This window comes from Agrilus planipennis, unplaced genomic scaffold (assembly GCF_000699045.2).
Source record: "Agrilus planipennis isolate EAB-ADULT unplaced genomic scaffold, Apla_2.0 scaffold156, whole genome shotgun sequence".
Classification (NCBI taxonomy): Eukaryota; Metazoa; Arthropoda; class Insecta; order Coleoptera; family Buprestidae; genus Agrilus; species Agrilus planipennis.
The window spans coordinates 244,038-264,230 of record NW_020438859.1 but is presented as its reverse complement, the minus strand read 5'-3'; the positions used below and the strand labels follow the sequence as shown (position 1 = coordinate 264,230).

At 32.5% G+C, this 20,193-nt stretch overlaps 2 protein-coding genes across 2 annotated transcripts in view; both read left to right on the top strand.

Annotated features, from left to right (window-relative positions):
- LOC108741070 (probable G-protein coupled receptor B0563.6) overlaps positions 1 to 20,193 on the top strand; it is a 40,601-nt gene that overhangs the window by 16,265 nt on the left and 4,143 nt on the right. The window lies entirely within an intron of this gene.
- Positions 13,385 to 18,430, top strand: LOC108741071 (protein artichoke). The gene is made up of 3 exons (XM_025978994.1): positions 13,385 to 13,650; positions 15,276 to 15,658; positions 17,648 to 18,430. The coding sequence occupies exons 1-3, from the start codon at positions 13,601 to 13,603 to the stop codon at positions 17,905 to 17,907; spliced, it is 693 nt and encodes a 230-aa protein (XP_025834779.1). The 5' UTR covers positions 13,385 to 13,600; the 3' UTR covers positions 17,908 to 18,430.

Sequence of the window (20,193 nt, the reverse complement as noted above, 5' to 3'; positions counted from 1 at the left end):
TGAAAAGCGCACGGCAGATATAGGTGCTCGGGTTTTTGTAAACTTACATCCAAAATAAAACAAAATTAACAATCGTCTCAAGATTGTGACCATAATATGAATAGCATTTTTATTTTAATTTTTTCCCCATTTTAAACCTTTTTTAAACGGTTTTTATAAAGAATGCACGATGAAAAAGCTTTTTTTTTGTTTAGTATCAGATACCTTTGAATGGAAATATAGTAAAACATCCTGAAAGAACGTTAATTAAAAAACGCTTAGTTCAAGTTTTGCAGAAGGGTTGACTGATGTATCTAACGTGTTTCGGCCGTTACATTATTAAAGGTTTAACTTTTTTAATTATGTTTCCATGAACATCCTCAAATTTCGAATTTAATAATAAAGAAATCCAGATCATTTGAATTCAAACAAACAAATTCTAAAAACAATGATATTTTTGTTTTTCGGGGCGTGTATTATAAATGTCTAATATATTATTAATTATTATCATTTTATTATAAAAAATGCACACCTGCATCTTTTCAATTTTCGAATTTACGAAGTGCATAGAGGTGCAACGACAACGCGAATGTTTTATTCATTCGGTTTAGTGAACCTAAAAGTTAGTCAAAAAGTTACGCTAGCAAACTGTGGGAATAAAAGGGAGAATGTCTGGATTAAGTTTCATGAAAGTTGGACTGATTCTCTTGTTAACGTTATTCCTGAGCCATAGCAACTCTTATTTCTCCCATTGTTGCAGCCAGACGACTCAAACATAAATGGGAACATCACTGTCAACGTTCTTATATCTTTCGAACATTTCCCTGGCTTTGAGAAGCAAATCTTTACAGTAAAAAATCACAAAAGACCGTAATACTACTACAGATGATGTGCTAAACATAGTAAAATTAGCGGCATGCCACCTCTTTCAAAATTTCATTCAAATCGTTTCTCTCAATAGGTTGATCACCCATCAGTTAGTCAGGATAAGCTCATCCTTTATTGTAGAGAAACATAAAATCGGATAATTTGTTTGCATCGGGAGGTAGGTACACCGTATACGACAAATTTAAATTTTCCGATAATATAAACCGATTTTCTTCATACTCATCCCTTTTGTGTTTCCTTTGGGGACCGTTTTCTGTATATGCGATATATTACGAGAAAATAAATCGAAGGCATTTCCCAAAGTTATTGCTTCCAGGAATTTTGAAAATATTATGATAGACGGCCCTTTAAAAAAATGAATAACGACCCGTTCCGCGCACATAAATCCATTTTCGCGGATCGCCAGCGAATTTGAATATTTTCCGAAGCGCTTGAACTAAATTTAAAAAAGTTCGTGTAAAAGTATAACTGCAGTTTGTTTGTCTTAAAGCGGCGGTTGAAGCTACAAAACTTGGTCCAAATCACTCAATATCCCAATAATGCTACTACAGATAGTAATCTTTGAAAATTGTTATTACCTATCACATAAATTAATTATCTACTGTGGTATTTGAGGAAATTAGTTAACAATTTCGCTTATTGTCTTCTTGTGGTGTCATTTATCGGTCGCAAAACAATAAAACGAAGACAAAATACCTATTAAGTACATACAAGAACACCCTATTTCGGAGATATTTTACATGTGTTCTCGGGAATGTGAAAAATTGAGAAATAGTATCGGTGACGCTTTATCTACCGCCGGGGTCATCAACCTCTCCCGAGGGTTACAGCAATGATAGACGTTTATCTTTATGGACAATTTTAAGAAAAACGCATATCCACCGTATTATTAACATTTATTGTAAAACACATTACTTAATTTTTGTATTAAATTTAATTTTAATTACTTACTTTTAATCTAGTACTTAATATTTGAAAATATCATACGGATCTGTTTAAAAATCACGATTCTTTAATTTTTTGACAAAGCAACAACTTTAAAGCGGCTTTTACTTACATAACAACAATCGAATCCTTTACAAAATAAGGGCAGATTATTTAATTCTGCTGAAATCCTGGATTTTCCAAACTAATATCTACAAAATATATTTGTCTCTCATGTACTTAAAGTGAATAACAAATAAATTTCCTAATGTAATTCTCGTGTAGTGTTATTTCCATTCACTTGCATCGGAAAATTATTGCCCATAAACTGAGATCTAGGTATAAGCTTTAGTGCGATAGGCAAATAAAATCGCAGATACGTTTAATGATGAAGCAATAAACAATATTATAGTTTAAGTATCTAACGCCTATTAAAGCAACCCTCCTCCAGCGTCATGGGAGGGTAATGATGTAAAATGGGAGATTGTATTAAAATCGATTTGCACTGAAAGATAAAACAAATCAACAATACACTTTCATCAACAAAGAAGATATATAAATTGCATGCAAGTTAAAATTGCCTAATTATTTAATAAAATGTGTTGAAATATTTGCGCGTCTATATTATTTAATTTGTAAGTAGCAAACAGTATCGTTTTCTCGAGTGGGAGATTAGCCAAACTGTTTACCATTTCAGTCCTTCTTAACATGACTTTGAGAAGTTTGCCTTCTAAGTAGAACGTAAGTTTTGTATGCTAATTGAATGGTTTATGCCGCATTGTAAATTACATTTACAGCACAATAATTCTACATAATTAGAATTAAAAATTAATAATTTTTGGCTTTTTTATTCTTCCTTTGTGTCAAATTATAAGATTCTTACTACGTATATATGTATGTATGTACTTTGAGCAACTATATCTACGCTATATAAAGCTTCAAATCAAATAAACGACTCCGTCTCGAAAAATATTAATAAGCACTTTGTGGTACAGCTTGCAAGAGTTCTGTTCTACGACCCTGTCAAAAAAAAGAACAGTAGACAGGAATAAAGAGAAATTTGCAATTTAATCAGGGAAATAAAACAAAGCGCTACTAAAAGTTTACGAAATTGTAAGCAACAGCGATAACGATTACGGTAAAATATGTTTTTTGCTGGGAATTGCGACTGGCTCACAAAAAGAACATCACGATTCTACGTCCAAATGAAACAAAAGACGTTATCAACGTGAAAAATTAAAGCATTTTTTCTATATAGGTTCAGTATACGTAAAAAATTGTTACGACTCGGTACGGAGAGCGATCTCGACGCCAAAGTTAGAGTTTTATTGGTATAGTTAAGTCCCCGGCAAAACCAGTGTCTTCAAGCAAAGTAAAATAAACGTAAGTCATGGCTAACTCTGAATGCTGTATAGCATACGATTCAGCCTATTTTCCTGTTGTAATATAAGGCATATTTCGTTGAATACATGGTTCACACACAATCTCTTAATAATGGTACTATATAACTATATTTATTCTATCGAGCTTAGAATCATTAAGTATTCGCAGTAAGTACGTTCCAAAACAAGTCAGTCAAAATGTATTCAATCAGCATGCAAATTTAGGGCACAATTGCGACGTAGATGATGGCAGAATATGACAATAACTTGTCAACAATAAGGTAATTGGGCAATTACCTCTGTAAAATTCTACGAAAACAACCCCTTCAAGGTGATAAAAACAATACAGAAGTAACTATTTCTAATTAATTGACGTAGTCCAATGCCTTTCCCTTTAGAATTGAAGTCAACAGTTGTTTTATTATTAAATTAGTCTCATCACATCATATACATTAGGAAGAGAAATGGAAACTACTTCGTAGATTACTTAGTGTTCACAAATAGTTGAGGATATAGTCTGTTATAGTTTCAGGATAGGAAAAAGTGGAGGTGCGTGTTCAATCAGTCTTAGGACTAACTACTTTATGATGATGATGATGTCCTGATTAACTGATTGTAATGCTCATCGAAAATGTAGTAAATCTTATGAACACTAAGATGCGTTTATACTAAAGTAGCAAATTCTGGATCAAGAACGTACTCAAGTATCTACAACACATTTAACACATTATTTATACTAAATTTAATAGTTATCACGATTCAGATCTTAAAAATTGTTTAATTATTTAACGGTATCCAAGACGTTATAAAATATCTATTATTTTGAGTGTAGGAATAAAAAGAAAGTGCAACTTTTTTAAAGGCCGAATGTGAAAATGGTTAACACAAAATGAAAGTGGTTTTCTATATCCTTATCAAAGTTAACTTGCATCATGTGACTTACCAATCTACTTTAATTAAATTTAATGGCTACTTATGTACCAGTGTCGATATCGATCGACAAACAGATCGAATAGCATCAACTTACTACAAAATTGCAATTTCATTGGTGTTCTGTTACTGCCGTCCGATAAAAATAGCGGAAAAATAAAGGAAGTCGCTTGCTGCTCCTAAAGGAGAGTAAACAACAGAAGAACAAATATCGAGCTATAAAAATGATATAGCGCGCACCTTGGTAACAGGGAGGAAAACAATTTCAACGCGGGGTGCGAAAATACCGGAAGTACACCCTCGGGACTAATCGTCTAAGTAGCTTTCCAAACACACGGTGTGCTTTTCTCCTATACCATAATATGTAACAAAATTGTTTTTACCCAGTTATTTAAAATTAAAAGTAAGACAATGCAATTCCCATATTTTCTTTTTCAAAAATTACCATAAATACCTACAACCGAAATAAGGAAGGGGAGAAACTGTCATAAGTCGGGTGCCTATTTCTGTTCAACATTGACTGACTTAAAAATAAATTTTGTAATTTGGTCGATTATATAAGTAGATATGGTTCTTTACAACTTCACAAGTATCTAAAATTATAATGTCTACTACAAAATGAAACAATTTTAGAATCTAATATTGGGAAAATACCTAATTTGAAGGATTTTAGTAGGAAGCTTATTCCCTTCATCAGGAACTTGTACGATACATTAAAAATTCCTGTTTCAAATATTACCAAATGTAAAATTCAAATGAAAAATGCATTAAAAACAAAAATCATACATATCTGCTTCCGTGATCCCTGTATCCCTCAACCCCTGCATTTTTCTTTAATTTGCGAGTAGTTTCAAATTGTTTTAGCGCCTATTTTTGAATCGCTTGTGCCTATTATCACCTGCATTATGCAGAATAATGACAATATATGAGTGCATTCGTATGCGTTGCATGATAGATATTAAAGATACAAATTTCGGCTAATAATATACAAATACATCTACATTCAAAGACGATTAGTTATGAGTTAATAAAACGACGAGAAATTAAGGCCAACCGTCAGTTATAATTATTCTAGGAAAAACAGAAACATTTTGGCATAGAATCGACCGAAAAATTAATATCGACATCGAAACAAGCCACGGAAACCTACATATACGATACATATGTGTGTGACGTAACCGAAAGTGCACCACTGTTTTGTTGTTGTTATTATTAATCTCGGTTAATCGTCAGTCACACACGTACCCACACGTATCGAGAGCGATATTACGTTTATGAACACGAGCTGAGGTATCAACATTTTTTCGTTTGTATTGTTTCCATACGTGAGATAATAATACCCACAACTTGGCAGAATGTCCAATCAACTTGTAAAATCGATACTCTTCATCTCTGTGTTAACAATGTAAGTATTAATTTTAGGCATGCTCCATTTTTACAGATATCAAATTCAATTTTATAAATTACAGGAATTATAAATTATAATCGACGCTGTTGCAACATAATTTATATTAAGAGGAATTTTTTTTTCTATTTTTAGTTTACTAATGGGCATAGTTTATAAGTTTTTGACTTAACCATTTTGCTTTCGATAACCCAAAGACTTTAAAACTACGCCTGTGTACAACCGTGTAAATTGTAACATCATTCATTATTCTTTTGGATCAAAACTTATTAATTGCAGCAGATTCTTTTTATTTTGGCATAGTAAGTTGTGTAAGCCAAATCGTTAAGTCTGTGTATTTCAAATGCCATATATTCCTAAATTAAGCCATAGCCAATTAAAATAATAATAGTTAGTTTTGGGCAAGATTAATATATACATTTCTTATTTTTGAAAAACTTCTAATTTCAATACGCTATTTTTGCGTCTAGCCGGTAACTTTTTTTTAGAAATGATGCGTCAGCTCGATTCTCTGTAACTTTCTATCAAATCTTTGTATGGACTATAATTCGCTGTCTNGTAACGTCATAGATACTCATTCTTTAGCATTTTTGGTAATAAATTTCCATAGTAGACCTGATGGCATTTTCCGATCGTTTTTCCATTTTTATTCCAGATTATAGTTCAACAGTTCGGGTACGATCAGAAAGCGCCACAGTTTTGAATTACCAATTTGAAATATTAATTAATTAGTTAATTAACATGATCCGAACCCGAACATTTGTAGTCGACGCACGGGGTAAATTAAAATTTTTGTGCTCTGCTGTATTATAACATTATGTGAAATTGACTTTATGCAACATTCACACTATCGAGTTGTATGAATGTTATGACTGCTGTAAACCTAAATGCTACGTTTTACCGCCGTCTTATTTCCGGGTTAATATCACGTCAATAAAAACGTATATCTTATATAAGATGCTCCTTATCGTGCTGGAGTGTGTCGCATATGAGGAGGTATAAATATGCTTTATAGAAATACTCCCTCGACAGACATTTTTGGCAAATTTGCATAATAAGTTCAAATTTTGGTCACATTATCAACCCTCTCACATACGCACGTTCAATTTAATCTTATACAGATTTTGTGTTATATGGAAAGCTACGAGAAGGTACTGAAAAGATAGAAAGACAATCTTCTTCAAATAACATAAATACAAACACATAAAACCTACAAAATTTTTATAGTTAACCTACAATATTGTTTCAGCACACAGTGGGTTCCGCCGGTGGAAAGATAATTATCCTAAATAAAAACTAAATACAAAACCTTTAAGCGAAAATTTGGTGTTATTTTTAATGATAAATTTTAACCATCGTGTCGCGATGTTCGCATGTTCTTGTTTATCTCTGCGAGATTGTTTCGTTAATGTCCGACATTATTTTTAGAAAATACGCTAAATTGGGAAATAGGAGAGAGCTTATAAAGAATTGCGCTTCATTATTTTTCCGTTACCGTGTTTGCAAAATGCTCTAGCTCGTTTTTTAAAACAAACAAAACTGGTGAATATCAATCAGGAGAGAGACTATTTTTCTCCCCTTTTGAATCACATTTTCGCGATTCGTTGGTTCACAGGTTCAACGTCTTTCATTGCAAATATACCACGAACACGAAACACAAAACGAACTGATAGAATAAAAATTGAATAGAAGCAGGTGACCAAACATGTGGGAGGATCAAAAAAAAGTAAACGAAAATGACAACAAACCATGGGAGATTTTTATTCAAAAGACAAAGAGACAATTTTTATTCGAACGATAACAATTATGTACCTCAGTCAAGTTAAAAATACTTTTGCAATTCAAATCGTTTTCAAAAGATATTTCCTTTTATATTATTTATCGGTCATTGTCATTTTACAATGGTGGAAACAAACATCTCATTGAAACGTAACTAGCGAAATGTAGTTTTTATATAAAGTTGGGGTTCTCTCGTCTTTTTTTCGTTTTGTTTTAAAAATACGTAAATACGAATTCGGTAATGGAATTTCATTAAAGAAACGACAGGAATTTGAACGGCGGTAGCAAATATAAATTCCGAACATTTTATCCTTGAACCTGAACCTCAAATGTGATCAAGATACCTCCCCATCTACCCCTATTACAAGAAGACATCGCCCACGGCAAGAATAAAGACACTAAACACCTTGTCAACGGAACGATGGCCCGTGACTTACGTGACCAAGACAAACTACATGAAATATCGCTCTGATCCGTTCTAACACTCACTGTTCTACTATACCAACATGTACAACATCTACAATAATGAATTAAGCTCATTTACTGGGTCTAATTGGAAAAACTTCTAGTCAGAAATAACTAAGAAAATAACGTTAACTAAATGAAAATCGACGAAAGGAAGTGTATTAAGGTCACCAAAGATGCAGAAAAAAAGAAAATAATAAAAGTCCTCTTTATTAATTCCTACACACTAGCAAGTGGAGATCCATAAAATAAAACTAAATAATAAGTCTGACTTCTTTTTTAGACCACATACACTACCTGCTTGACAACAAAGAATATTAAAGTATTCTGTAAAACAAAAAATAGCTAAGTTTTCATAGAAAAAATCATACATTCGTCTAACAAATGTTATGAAAAGCGCACGGCAGATATAGGTGCTCGGGTTTTTGTAAACTTACATCCAAAATAAAACAAAATTAACAATCGTCTCAAGATTGTGACCATAATTTGAATAGCATTTTTATTTTAATTTTTTCCCCATTTTAAACCTTTTTTAAACGGTTTTTATAAAGAATGCACGATGAAAAAGCTTTTTTTTTGTTTAGTATCAGATACCTTTGAATGGAAATATAGTAAAACATCCTGAAAGAACGTTAATTAAAAAACGCTTAGTTCAAGTTTTGCAGAAGGGTTGACTGATGTATCTAACGTGTTTCGGCCGTTACATTATTAAAGGTTTAACTTTTTTAATTATGTTTCCATGAACATCCTCAAATTTCGAATTTAATAATAAAGAAATCCAGATCATTTGAATTCAAACAAACAAATTCTAAAAACAATGATATTTTTGTTTTTCGGGGCGTGTATTATAAATGTCTAATATATTATTAATTATTATCATTTTATTATAAAAAATGCACACCTGCATCTTTTCAATTTTCGAATTTACGAAGTGCATAGAGGTGCAACGACAACGCGAATGTTTTATTCATTCGGTTTAGTGAACCTAAAAGTTAGTCAAAAAGTTACGCTAGCAAACTGTGGGAATAAAAGGGAGAATGTCTGGATTAAGTTTCATGAAAGTTGGACTGATTCTCTTGTTAACGTTATTCCTGAGCCATAGCAACTCTTATTTCTCCCATTGTTGCAGCCAGACGACTCAAACATAAATGGGAACATCACTGTCAACGTTCTTATATCTTTCGAACATTTCCCTGGCTTTGAGAAGCAAATCTTTACAGTAAAAAATCACAAAAGACCGTAATACTACTACAGATGATGTGCTAAACATAGTAAAATTAGCGGCATGCCACCTCTTTCAAAATTTCATTCAAATCGTTTCTCTCAATAGGTTGATCACCCATCAGTTAGTCAGGATAAGCTCATCCTTTATTGTAGAGAAACATAAAATCGGATAATTTGTTTGCATCGGGAGGTAGGTACACCGTATACGACAAATTTAAATTTTCCGATAATATAAACCGATTTTCTTCATACTCATCCCTTTTGTGTTTCCTTTGGGGACCGTTTTCTGTATATGCGATATATTACGAGAAAATAAATCGAAGGCATTTCCCAAAGTTATTGCTTCCAGGAATTTTGAAAATATTATGATAGACGGCCCTTTAAAAAAATGAATAACGACCCGTTCCGCGCACATAAATCCATTTTCGCGGATCGCCAGCGAATTTGAATATTTTCCGAAGCGCTTGAACTAAATTTAAAAAAGTTCGTGTAAAAGTATAACTGCAGTTTGTTTGTCTTAAAGCGGCGGTTGAAGCTACAAAACTTGGTCCAAATCACTCAATATCCCAATAATGCTACTACAGATAGTAATCTTTGAAAATTGTTATTACCTATCACATAAATTAATTATCTACTGTGGTATTTGAGGAAATTAGTTAACAATTTCGCTTATTGTCTTCTTGTGGTGTCATTTATCGGTCGCAAAACAATAAAACGAAGACAAAATACCTATTAAGTACATACAAGAACACCCTATTTCGGAGATATTTTACATGTGTTCTCGGGAATGTGAAAAATTGAGAAATAGTATCGGTGACGCTTTATCTACCGCCGGGGTCATCAACCTCTCCCGAGGGTTACAGCAATGATAGACGTTTATCTTTATGGACAATTTTAAGAAAAACGCATATCCACCGTATTATTAACATTTATTGTAAAACACATTACTTAATTTTTGTATTAAATTTAATTTTAATTACTTACTTTTAATCTAGTACTTAATATTTGAAAATATCATACGGATCTGTTTAAAAATCACGATTCTTTAATTTTTTGACAAAGCAACAACTTTAAAGCGGCTTTTACTTACATAACAACAATCGAATCCTTTACAAAATAAGGGCAGATTATTTAATTCTGCTGAAATCCTGGATTTTCCAAACTAATATCTACAAAATATATTTGTCTCTCATGTACTTAAAGTGAATAACAAATAAATTTCCTAATGTAATTCTCGTGTAGTGTTATTTCCATTCACTTGCATCGGAAAATTATTGCCCATAAACTGAGATCTAGGTATAAGCTTTAGTGCGATAGGCAAATAAAATCGCAGATACGTTTAATGATGAAGCAATAAACAATATTATAGTTTAAGTATCTAACGCCTATTAAAGCAACCCTCCTCCAGCGTCATGGGAGGGTAATGATGTAAAATGGGAGATTGTATTAAAATCGATTTGCACTGAAAGATAAAACAAATCAACAATACACTTTCATCAACAAAGAAGATATATAAATTGCATGCAAGTTAAAATTGCCTAATTATTTAATAAAATGTGTTGAAATATTTGCGCGTCTATATTATTTAATTTGTAAGTAGCAAACAGTATCGTTTTCTCGAGTGGGAGATTAGCCAAACTGTTTACCATTTCAGTCCTTCTTAACATGACTTTGAGAAGTTTGCCTTCTAAGTAGAACGTAAGTTTTGTATGCTAATTGAATGGTTTATGCCGCATTGTAAATTACATTTACAGCACAATAATTCTACATAATTAGAATTAAAAATTAATAATTTTTGGCTTTTTTATTCTTCCTTTGTGTCAAATTATAAGATTCTTACTACGTATATATGTATGTATGTACTTTGAGCAACTATATCTACGCTATATAAAGCTTCAAATCAAATAAACGACTCCGTCTCGAAAAATATTAATAAGCACTTTGTGGTACAGCTTGCAAGAGTTCTGTTCTACGACCCTGTCAAAAAAAAGAACAGTAGACAGGAATAAAGAGAAATTTGCAATTTAATCAGGGAAATAAAACAAAGCGCTACTAAAAGTTTACGAAATTGTAAGCAACAGCGATAACGATTACGGTAAAATATGTTTTTTGCTGGGAATTGCGACTGGCTCACAAAAAGAACATCACGATTCTACGTCCAAATGAAACAAAAGACGTTATCAACGTGAAAAATTAAAGCATTTTTTCTATATAGGTTCAGTATACGTAAAAAATTGTTACGACTCGGTACGGAGAGCGATCTCGACGCCAAAGTTAGAGTTTTATTGGTATAGTTAAGTCCCCGGCAAAACCAGTGTCTTCAAGCAAAGTAAAATAAACGTAAGTCATGGCTAACTCTGAATGCTGTATAGCATACGATTCAGCCTATTTTCCTGTTGTAATATAAGGCATATTTCGTTGAATACATGGTTCACACACAATCTCTTAATAATGGTACTATATAACTATATTTATTCTATCGAGCTTAGAATCATTAAGTATTCGCAGTAAGTACGTTCCAAAACAAGTCAGTCAAAATGTATTCAATCAGCATGCAAATTTAGGGCACAATTGCGACGTAGATGATGGCAGAATATGACAATAACTTGTCAACAATAAGGTAATTGGGCAATTACCTCTGTAAAATTCTACGAAAACAACCCCTTCAAGGTGATAAAAACAATACAGAAGTAACTATTTCTAATTAATTGACGTAGTCCAATGCCTTTCCCTTTAGAATTGAAGTCAACAGTTGTTTTATTATTAAATTAGTCTCATCACATCATATACATTAGGAAGAGAAATGGAAACTACTTCGTAGATTACTTAGTGTTCACAAATAGTTGAGGATATAGTCTGTTATAGTTTCAGGATAGGAAAAAGTGGAGGTGCGTGTTCAATCAGTCTTAGGACTAACTACTTTATGATGATGATGATGTCCTGATTAACTGATTGTAATGCTCATCGAAAATGTAGTAAATCTTATGAACACTAAGATGCGTTTATACTAAAGTAGCAAATTCTGGATCAAGAACGTACTCAAGTATCTACAACACATTTAACACATTATTTATACTAAATTTAATAGTTATCACGATTCAGATCTTAAAAATTGTTTAATTATTTAACGGTATCCAAGACGTTATAAAATATCTATTATTTTGAGTGTAGGAATAAAAAGAAAGTGCAACTTTTTTAAAGGCCGAATGTGAAAATGGTTAACACAAAATGAAAGTGGTTTTCTATATCCTTATCAAAGTTAACTTGCATCATGTGACTTACCAATCTACTTTAATTAAATTTAATGGCTACTTATGTACCAGTGTCGATATCGATCGACAAACAGATCGAATAGCATCAACTTACTACAAAATTGCAATTTCATTGGTGTTCTGTTACTGCCGTCCGATAAAAATAGCGGAAAAATAAAGGAAGTCGCTTGCTGCTCCTAAAGGAGAGTAAACAACAGAAGAACAAATATCGAGCTATAAAAATGATATAGCGCGCACCTTGGTAACAGGGAGGAAAACAATTTCAACGCGGGGTGCGAAAATACCGGAAGTACACCCTCGGGACTAATCGTCTAAGTAGCTTTCCAAACACACGGTGTGCTTTTCTCCTATACCATAATATGTAACAAAATTGTTTTTACCCAGTTATTTAAAATTAAAAGTAAGACAATGCAATTCCCATATTTTCTTTTTCAAAAATTACCATAAATACCTACAACCGAAATAAGGAAGGGGAGAAACTGTCATAAGTCGGGTGCCTATTTCTGTTCAACATTGACTGACTTAAAAATAAATTTTGTAATTTGGTCGATTATATAAGTAGATATGGTTCTTTACAACTTCACAAGTATCTAAAATTATAATGTCTACTACAAAATGAAACAATTTTAGAATCTAATATTGGGAAAATACCTAATTTGAAGGATTTTAGTAGGAAGCTTATTCCCTTCATCAGGAACTTGTACGATACATTAAAAATTCCTGTTTCAAATATTACCAAATGTAAAATTCAAATGAAAAATGCATTAAAAACAAAAATCATACATATCTGCTTCCGTGATCCCTGTATCCCTCAACCCCTGCATTTTTCTTTAATTTGCGAGTAGTTTCAAATTGTTTTAGCGCCTATTTTTGAATCGCTTGTGCCTATTATCACCTGCATTATGCAGAATAATGACAATATATGAGTGCATTCGTATGCGTTGCATGATAGATATTAAAGATACAAATTTCGGCTAATAATATACAAATACATCTACATTCAAAGACGATTAGTTATGAGTTAATAAAACGACGAGAAATTAAGGCCAACCGTCAGTTATAATTATTCTAGGAAAAACAGAAACATTTTGGCATAGAATCGACCGAAAAATTAATATCGACATCGAAACAAGCCACGGAAACCTACATATACGATACATATGTGTGTGACGTAACCGAAAGTGCACCACTGTTTTGTTGTTGTTATTATTAATCTCGGTTAATCGTCAGTCACACACGTACCCACACGTATCGAGAGCGATATTACGTTTATGAACACGAGCTGAGGTATCAACATTTTTTCGTTTGTATTGTTTCCATACGTGAGATAATAATACCCACAACTTGGCAGAATGTCCAATCAACTTGTAAAATCGATACTCTTCATCTCTGTGTTAACAATGTAAGTATTAATTTTAGGCATGCTCCATTTTTACAGATATCAAATTCAATTTTATAAATTACAGGAATTATAAATTATAATCGACGCTGTTGCAACATAATTTATATTAAGAGGAATTTTTTTTTCTATTTTTAGTTTACTAATGGGCATAGTTTATAAGTTTTTGACTTAACCATTTTGCTTTCGATAACCCAAAGACTTTAAAACTACGCCTGTGTACAACCGTGTAAATTGTAACATCATTCATTATTCTTTTGGATCAAAACTTATTAATTGCAGCAGATTCTTTTTATTTTGGCATAGTAAGTTGTGTAAGCCAAATCGTTAAGTCTGTGTATTTCAAATGCCATATATTCCTAAATTAAGCCATAGCCAATTAAAATAATAATAGTTAGTTTTGGGCAAGATTAATATATACATTTCTTATTTTTGAAAAACTTCTAATTTCAATACGCTATTTTTGCGTCTAGCCGGTAACTTTTTTTTAGAAATGATGCGTCAGCTCGATTCTCTGTAACTTTCTATCAAATCTTTGTATGGACTATAATTCGCTGTCTCACTGAAAATGAATAACTACGTGTGTGCAAAATTGCAATATTTGCATAATATTAGGTATCGCACCATTATTCTTTATCAATGTTCTGTACTTATCTGTTTTCCGTTATCCGATAACTAGGTACTAAAAACGTAGTGAGGAAAAAGTACATACATAACTCTGACTTCTAATTATAATTTTTAAATTTAAAACATCTCTAATAATCAAAATGCAAGTGTTTTCATCTACATATTATGGTAGTTTTCTCAATATTGTTGTTGCTTATTGAACAATTGTAAAAGCCTTACCAATTTACATCGAAATTGTCTCCAATTAAGGCTGTAAGCGAATTTGCAACGGCAGATTATGTTCATTAAAGACTCTTGATTGCCACTATAAATTTTCCCTGCCGTTATGGAAAAAATGACGCCAATTAGCGAAGAAAATTTCATAATTCATTCCAAATGGCGCCAGTGGGCCTACCAATAACTTCCTCCCATTTAAATTTCAAATGAACCTACAAAGTGTGAGCATCATTTGTTGTTTTTTTCCCCCTAAAAATATAAAAAACGTTAGGTGACCAAACCCGCCTAATTTTACTTTGAAATTTCCATCTCACTTTCGTTTACAAAGAAAACAAATCGATGTACCTAACTCCGTACCGAATCTACAATCTAATCAATAAAAAAGAAACAGGGGCGTAGTCGTGCACTCTCGTATCAATTGTTGAAATGATCCAGGACCACTCAGATAGAGGAGTTCCAACACGTGTAAGAAAAAAATTATTAAATCTTATTGAAAATCCTTGAAATACAACTTGAGCTTTAACCTTTCTATAACAAAAACCTCCTCAATTAAACGGTTTTAAAATAGTCCATTTGTTATCATTATTGTAGACGTCGTTGTGCGCAATTTCGTATATGTGACTAAAGCTCGCACCATAAAAATTCATAAAAGTACAAGTTTTTGCAATCGAGCATAGCTATACGGTCGTGTCTGACACCAAACGAATAAGTGTTATATCTAAGAATTACTATAATTAATGACTACGATGTAAGAAATAAATCGAAATCCCTGTTTCCTTTTTCAGTTTGCTATTACCCAAATGTGAAGCGGGTTACCTGGAAGGAGCGCCTTGCAGCACTCAAAATACAGCCTTTTTAGAAGCCACCGGGCTTTGGCGTCTGCCACCTGTTGCAGTGCAATGCGTCGACATCAGTGGCATGGGAAACAGAACGCGTCTCCCCTTTACGCCCGAAATAACGAACGCCACCACCCTCTATGCCGATCATATGAATCTCGTATTGTTTCCAAAATTTGCCACGTTTAGACTGCCAAATCTCGAAATGATCGACCTGAGCGGAAACAAAATCCGCAAGTTGAGCAGTAAAAGTTTACGATTCACACGGAAAATTGAGACCCTTCTCCTGGCTGATAACAACGTGTATATTCCCAAAAGACGCCCTCTCTTAGTTTCATCCTCGCTAACCACTCTTTCATTGAGCAACAACCAAATTCGAAGATTAACGAATTACACCTTCTCAAAATTACCTAAACTGCGAGTTCTCTACTTGGATCGTAACCTGTTGAAGCATTTAAGACCGGACGTAATAAAGCCTCTCACTAATCTCAAGTATCTTCACGTGGGAAATAATCGGCTTACGGAGTTACCATCGAAATCTTCACTACCAGATTCTTTGAAGATTTTTATAACTAAAGGAAATCCTGTATAAAATCATTATATAATACCTGAAATAAGGAAAATGAACAGAGGGAAAGGATTTAAAGAAGAAACGGAAACAAAAACTTGATGGGGATATTGCTGGTGTGAATAAAACAGCTACCCTTAACAATAACAGCTTTACACATTTATACCTAAAAATAGCACACTGCTTTGCACCTTAAGCCTTATGCATGATCCTGAAAATTGTAAGGNGGGCAAGATTAATATATACATTTCTTATTTTTGAAAAACTTCTAATTTCAATACGCTATTTTTGCGTCTAGCCGGTAACTTTTTTTTAGAAATGATGCGTCAGCTCGATTCTCTGTAACTTTCTATCAAATCTTTGTATGGACTATAATTCGCTGTCTCACTGAAAATGAATAACTACGTGTGTGCAAAATTGCAATATTTGCATAATATTAGGTATCGCACCATTATTCTTTATCAATGTTCTGTACTTATCTGTTTTCCGTTATCCGATAACTAGGTACTAAAAACGTAGTGAGGAAAAAGTACATACATAACTCTGACTTCTAATTATAATTTTTAAATTTAAAACATCTCATAGTCTGTTATAGTTTCAGGATAGGAAAAAGTGGAGGTGCGTGTTCAATCAGTCTTAGGACTAACTACTTTATGATGATGATGATGTCCTGATTAACTGATTGTAATGCTCATCGAAAATGTAGTAAATCTTATGAACACTAAGATGCGTTTATACTAAAGTAGCAAATTCTGGATCAAGAACGTACTCAAGTATCTACAACACATTTAACACATTATTTATACTAAATTTAATAGTTATCACGATTCAGATCTTAAAAATTGTTTAATTATTTAACGGTATCCAAGACGTTATAAAATATCTATTATTTTGAGTGTAGGAATAAAAAGAAAGTGCAACTTTTTTAAAGGCCGAATGTGAAAATGGTTAACACAAAATGAAAGTGGTTTTCTATATCCTTATCAAAGTTAACTTGCATCATGTGACTTACCAATCTACTTTAATTAAATTTAATGGCTACTTATGTACCAGTGTCGATATCGATCGACAAACAGATCGAATAGCATCAACTTACTACAAAATTGCAATTTCATTGGTGTTCTGTTACTGCCGTCCGATAAAAATAGCGGAAAAATAAAGGAAGTCGCTTGCTGCTCCTAAAGGAGAGTAAACAACAGAAGAACAAATATCGAGCTATAAAAATGATATAGCGCGCACCTTGGTAACAGGGAGGAAAACAATTTCAACGCGGGGTGCGAAAATACCGGAAGTACACCCTCGGGACTAATCGTCTAAGTAGCTTTCCAAACACACGGTGTGCTTTTCTCCTATACCATAATATGTAACAAAATTGTTTTTACCCAGTTATTTAAAATTAAAAGTAAGACAATGCAATTCCCATATTTTCTTTTTCAAAAATTACCATAAATACCTACAACCGAAATAAGGAAGGGGAGAAACTGTCATAAGTCGGGTGCCTATTTCTGTTCAACATTGACTGACTTAAAAATAAATTTTGTAATTTGGTCGATTATATAAGTAGATATGGTTCTTTACAACTTCACAAGTATCTAAAATTATAATGTCTACTACAAAATGAAACAATTTTAGAATCTAATATTGGGAAAATACCTAATTTGAAGGATTTTAGTAGGAAGCTTATTCCCTTCATCAGGAACTTGTACNCTGGCTGATAACAACGTGTATATTCCCAAAAGACGCCCTCTCTTAGTTTCATCCTCGCTAACCACTCTTTCATTGAGCAACAACCAAATTCGAAGATTAACGAATTACACCTTCTCAAAATTACCTAAACTGCGAGTTCTCTACTTGGATCGTAACCTGTTGAAGCATTTAAGACCGGACGTAATAAAGCCTCTCACTAATCTCAAGTATCTTCACGTGGGAAATAATCGGCTTACGGAGTTACCATCGAAATCTTCACTACCAGATTCTTTGAAGATTTTTATAACTAAAGGAAATCCTGTATAAAATCATTATATAATACCTGAAATAAGGAAAATGAACAGAGGGAAAGGATTTAAAGAAGAAACGGAAACAAAAACTTGATGGGGATATTGCTGGTGTGAATAAAACAGCTACCCTTAACAATAACAGCTTTACACATTTATACCTAAAAATAGCACACTGCTTTGCACCTTAAGCCTTATGCATGATCCTGAAAATTGTAAGGATTTCAAACAATTTTTACAATGAAAAATTTGGTAAATATAAAAGTTAATATTAAAAAAAATTAAGTAGTTCAATATCTTCGCATATGTTGAAGTAAAAAATAAAAAACAAAACTATTGTAAATAATACTGAAAGAAGAATACAATTTACGCTATTAAGAATTATAGATATAAGATGCTGCATTTTCCTTAAAAGAAAAGACGTGACGTCAATTTATTTCTATTTTCCTATAACGGTATTAAGTACACTTAATGTATGTTTTAAAAATACTTGTTTGAATTTAAACTTTGATATAGAAAATAAACAACTGTTAGTAATAAGATTGGTAACTAATTAATTATATTCTAAAATAAACTATTTATTTTTTACATCTGATAAATTTTGTTATTAGCATGGTTAATTAACTTTAAAAAATTAATTTCGAGAAAAATAAATCGGTGTATGTATAAATTAAAAGAGTCGATGACCTCGTTCAGAGCTTAACGTGGTTTTAACGGCTTTGTTTGGCACCCCGTACAGAATATTAAGTAAGGACAAAAGGAAACTACACGACAACGAAAAAGGAAACTAACTGAATTATTCATTTGGGAAATGATTATACAAAACAGTAACAAACATTCCGCATGGATCATCACTGCAATTTTGTTACATTTACACATATCTACTTTAATAGAAACACTTCTAAAAATAAAAAAAACGGAACAATAAATTCAATAATCCAAAGCATACGCTACTAAAATTTATACCTGTTTCAAGCTAATTTAATTGTGTTGCACCCCTTTTATGTTAACAGAAAAAACTGAACTTGCAGATCATTGTTCTATATTAATTCATTTAATAGATCTTGAAAAATCTTCAATATTGCATTCAAACTTTCCGAAGAACAAAAAATTATCTTGATTAGCTAATGTAGAAATAAAAAATCACTTACATTTGATTAATAATTATGTGAAAATAAACGGAAAACTAAAAGTCGCCGATTTTCAGTATCCAAGAAGTCAGGATGGAAGGTCCAGTCGATTAAAAAAAAAAAAAAAAACAGAAATCACCTATGTACTTGTAAACTATTAATTTGGGTATCAGAAAAAAATATAAAAAGTGTTTGGTGTACGGCGTTGCACGGATGTAAAACGATTCCGGTGGACTCGCCGGAAAAGCATCGTCTGAGATGTGATGTCAGGAGAGGACGATGAAAATAACGTGAATAGAAAAGGTTTCAAATGAGAAAGTAATAAAACAGAAGGCGCGACGGATATCATAAGGGGTTCAGTCAGAATACTGGTTGGACTCGTATGTATTTTCACTTCCTAACTTGAGCCAATCTTCGCATTTGAAGAAAACTAGATCTTGCATCTCTAACTGCCCCTATTGAATCTTGTTCTATTTCTAATATGTCTCTAACTAACCTTTCATGCCTGAGAAGATATCCTACCAACTTATAACTCGTCTATTTCTTAGCGTTCTCTATTCTCCTACTTTTTCTATTAGTCTAATACCTCGTCATTTCTAACCAGTAATGAAAACGAAAGCTATTATAGTAAGATACCTTATCTGGCATGCAAGGCTAGTTAGAGACCTATCACAAACAGAAAAAGAAAAACAGAGACAGATCTACATGAGATTACTATTCTCAAGTAGTTAGGGATTTCGGACGAAAGGAAGGAGTCTCTGATGAATCAACTAGAATTGCAGGCTCCTATACACCCCCATCTGCTCTTACAATCAGACAATAATTTCGGTTATAATATTTAAGAAAGTAATCCGTTGTATACTTAGTCCTGATAGTAGTAATTTAAACTGAAATAATTTTATTCTTGGTTCTTGCTTTAATTTTATTAAACATGATTTATAAAATTATTGTCTGTCGAAAGTTTAAATTATATAGATAAATGTAATTTCCGTCGTTAGTGCCTACATACATTTTCTTATAAAGTAACGTTTTAGCTTAGCTAGAAGAAGATCCTTGAACGAAATACTCAGTCTTAATTGGAAACAGGGTGGAAAATGGGTTAACGACCTCTTCAGCTAATTTCGTCGACATTTTAAGAAGTGAAAAAGAAAATTCGGATTGTAGCGCATCATTAG

Bases quoted from the DNA above. Each gene is read 5' to 3' on its own strand.
- LOC108741071 (XM_025978994.1), top strand. From the start codon at position 13,601: ATGTCCAATCAACTTGTAAAATCGATACTCTTCATCTCTGTGTTAACA. The intron at 13,651-15,275 runs GTAAGTATTAAT...TTCCTTTTTCAG, and splicing joins TTCATCTCTGTGTTAACAAT to TTTGCTATTACCCAAATGTG. The intron at 15,659-17,647 runs TTTCATCCTCGC...GCCCTCTCTTAG, and splicing joins CAAAAGACGCCCTCTCTTAG to TTTCATCCTCGCTAACCACT.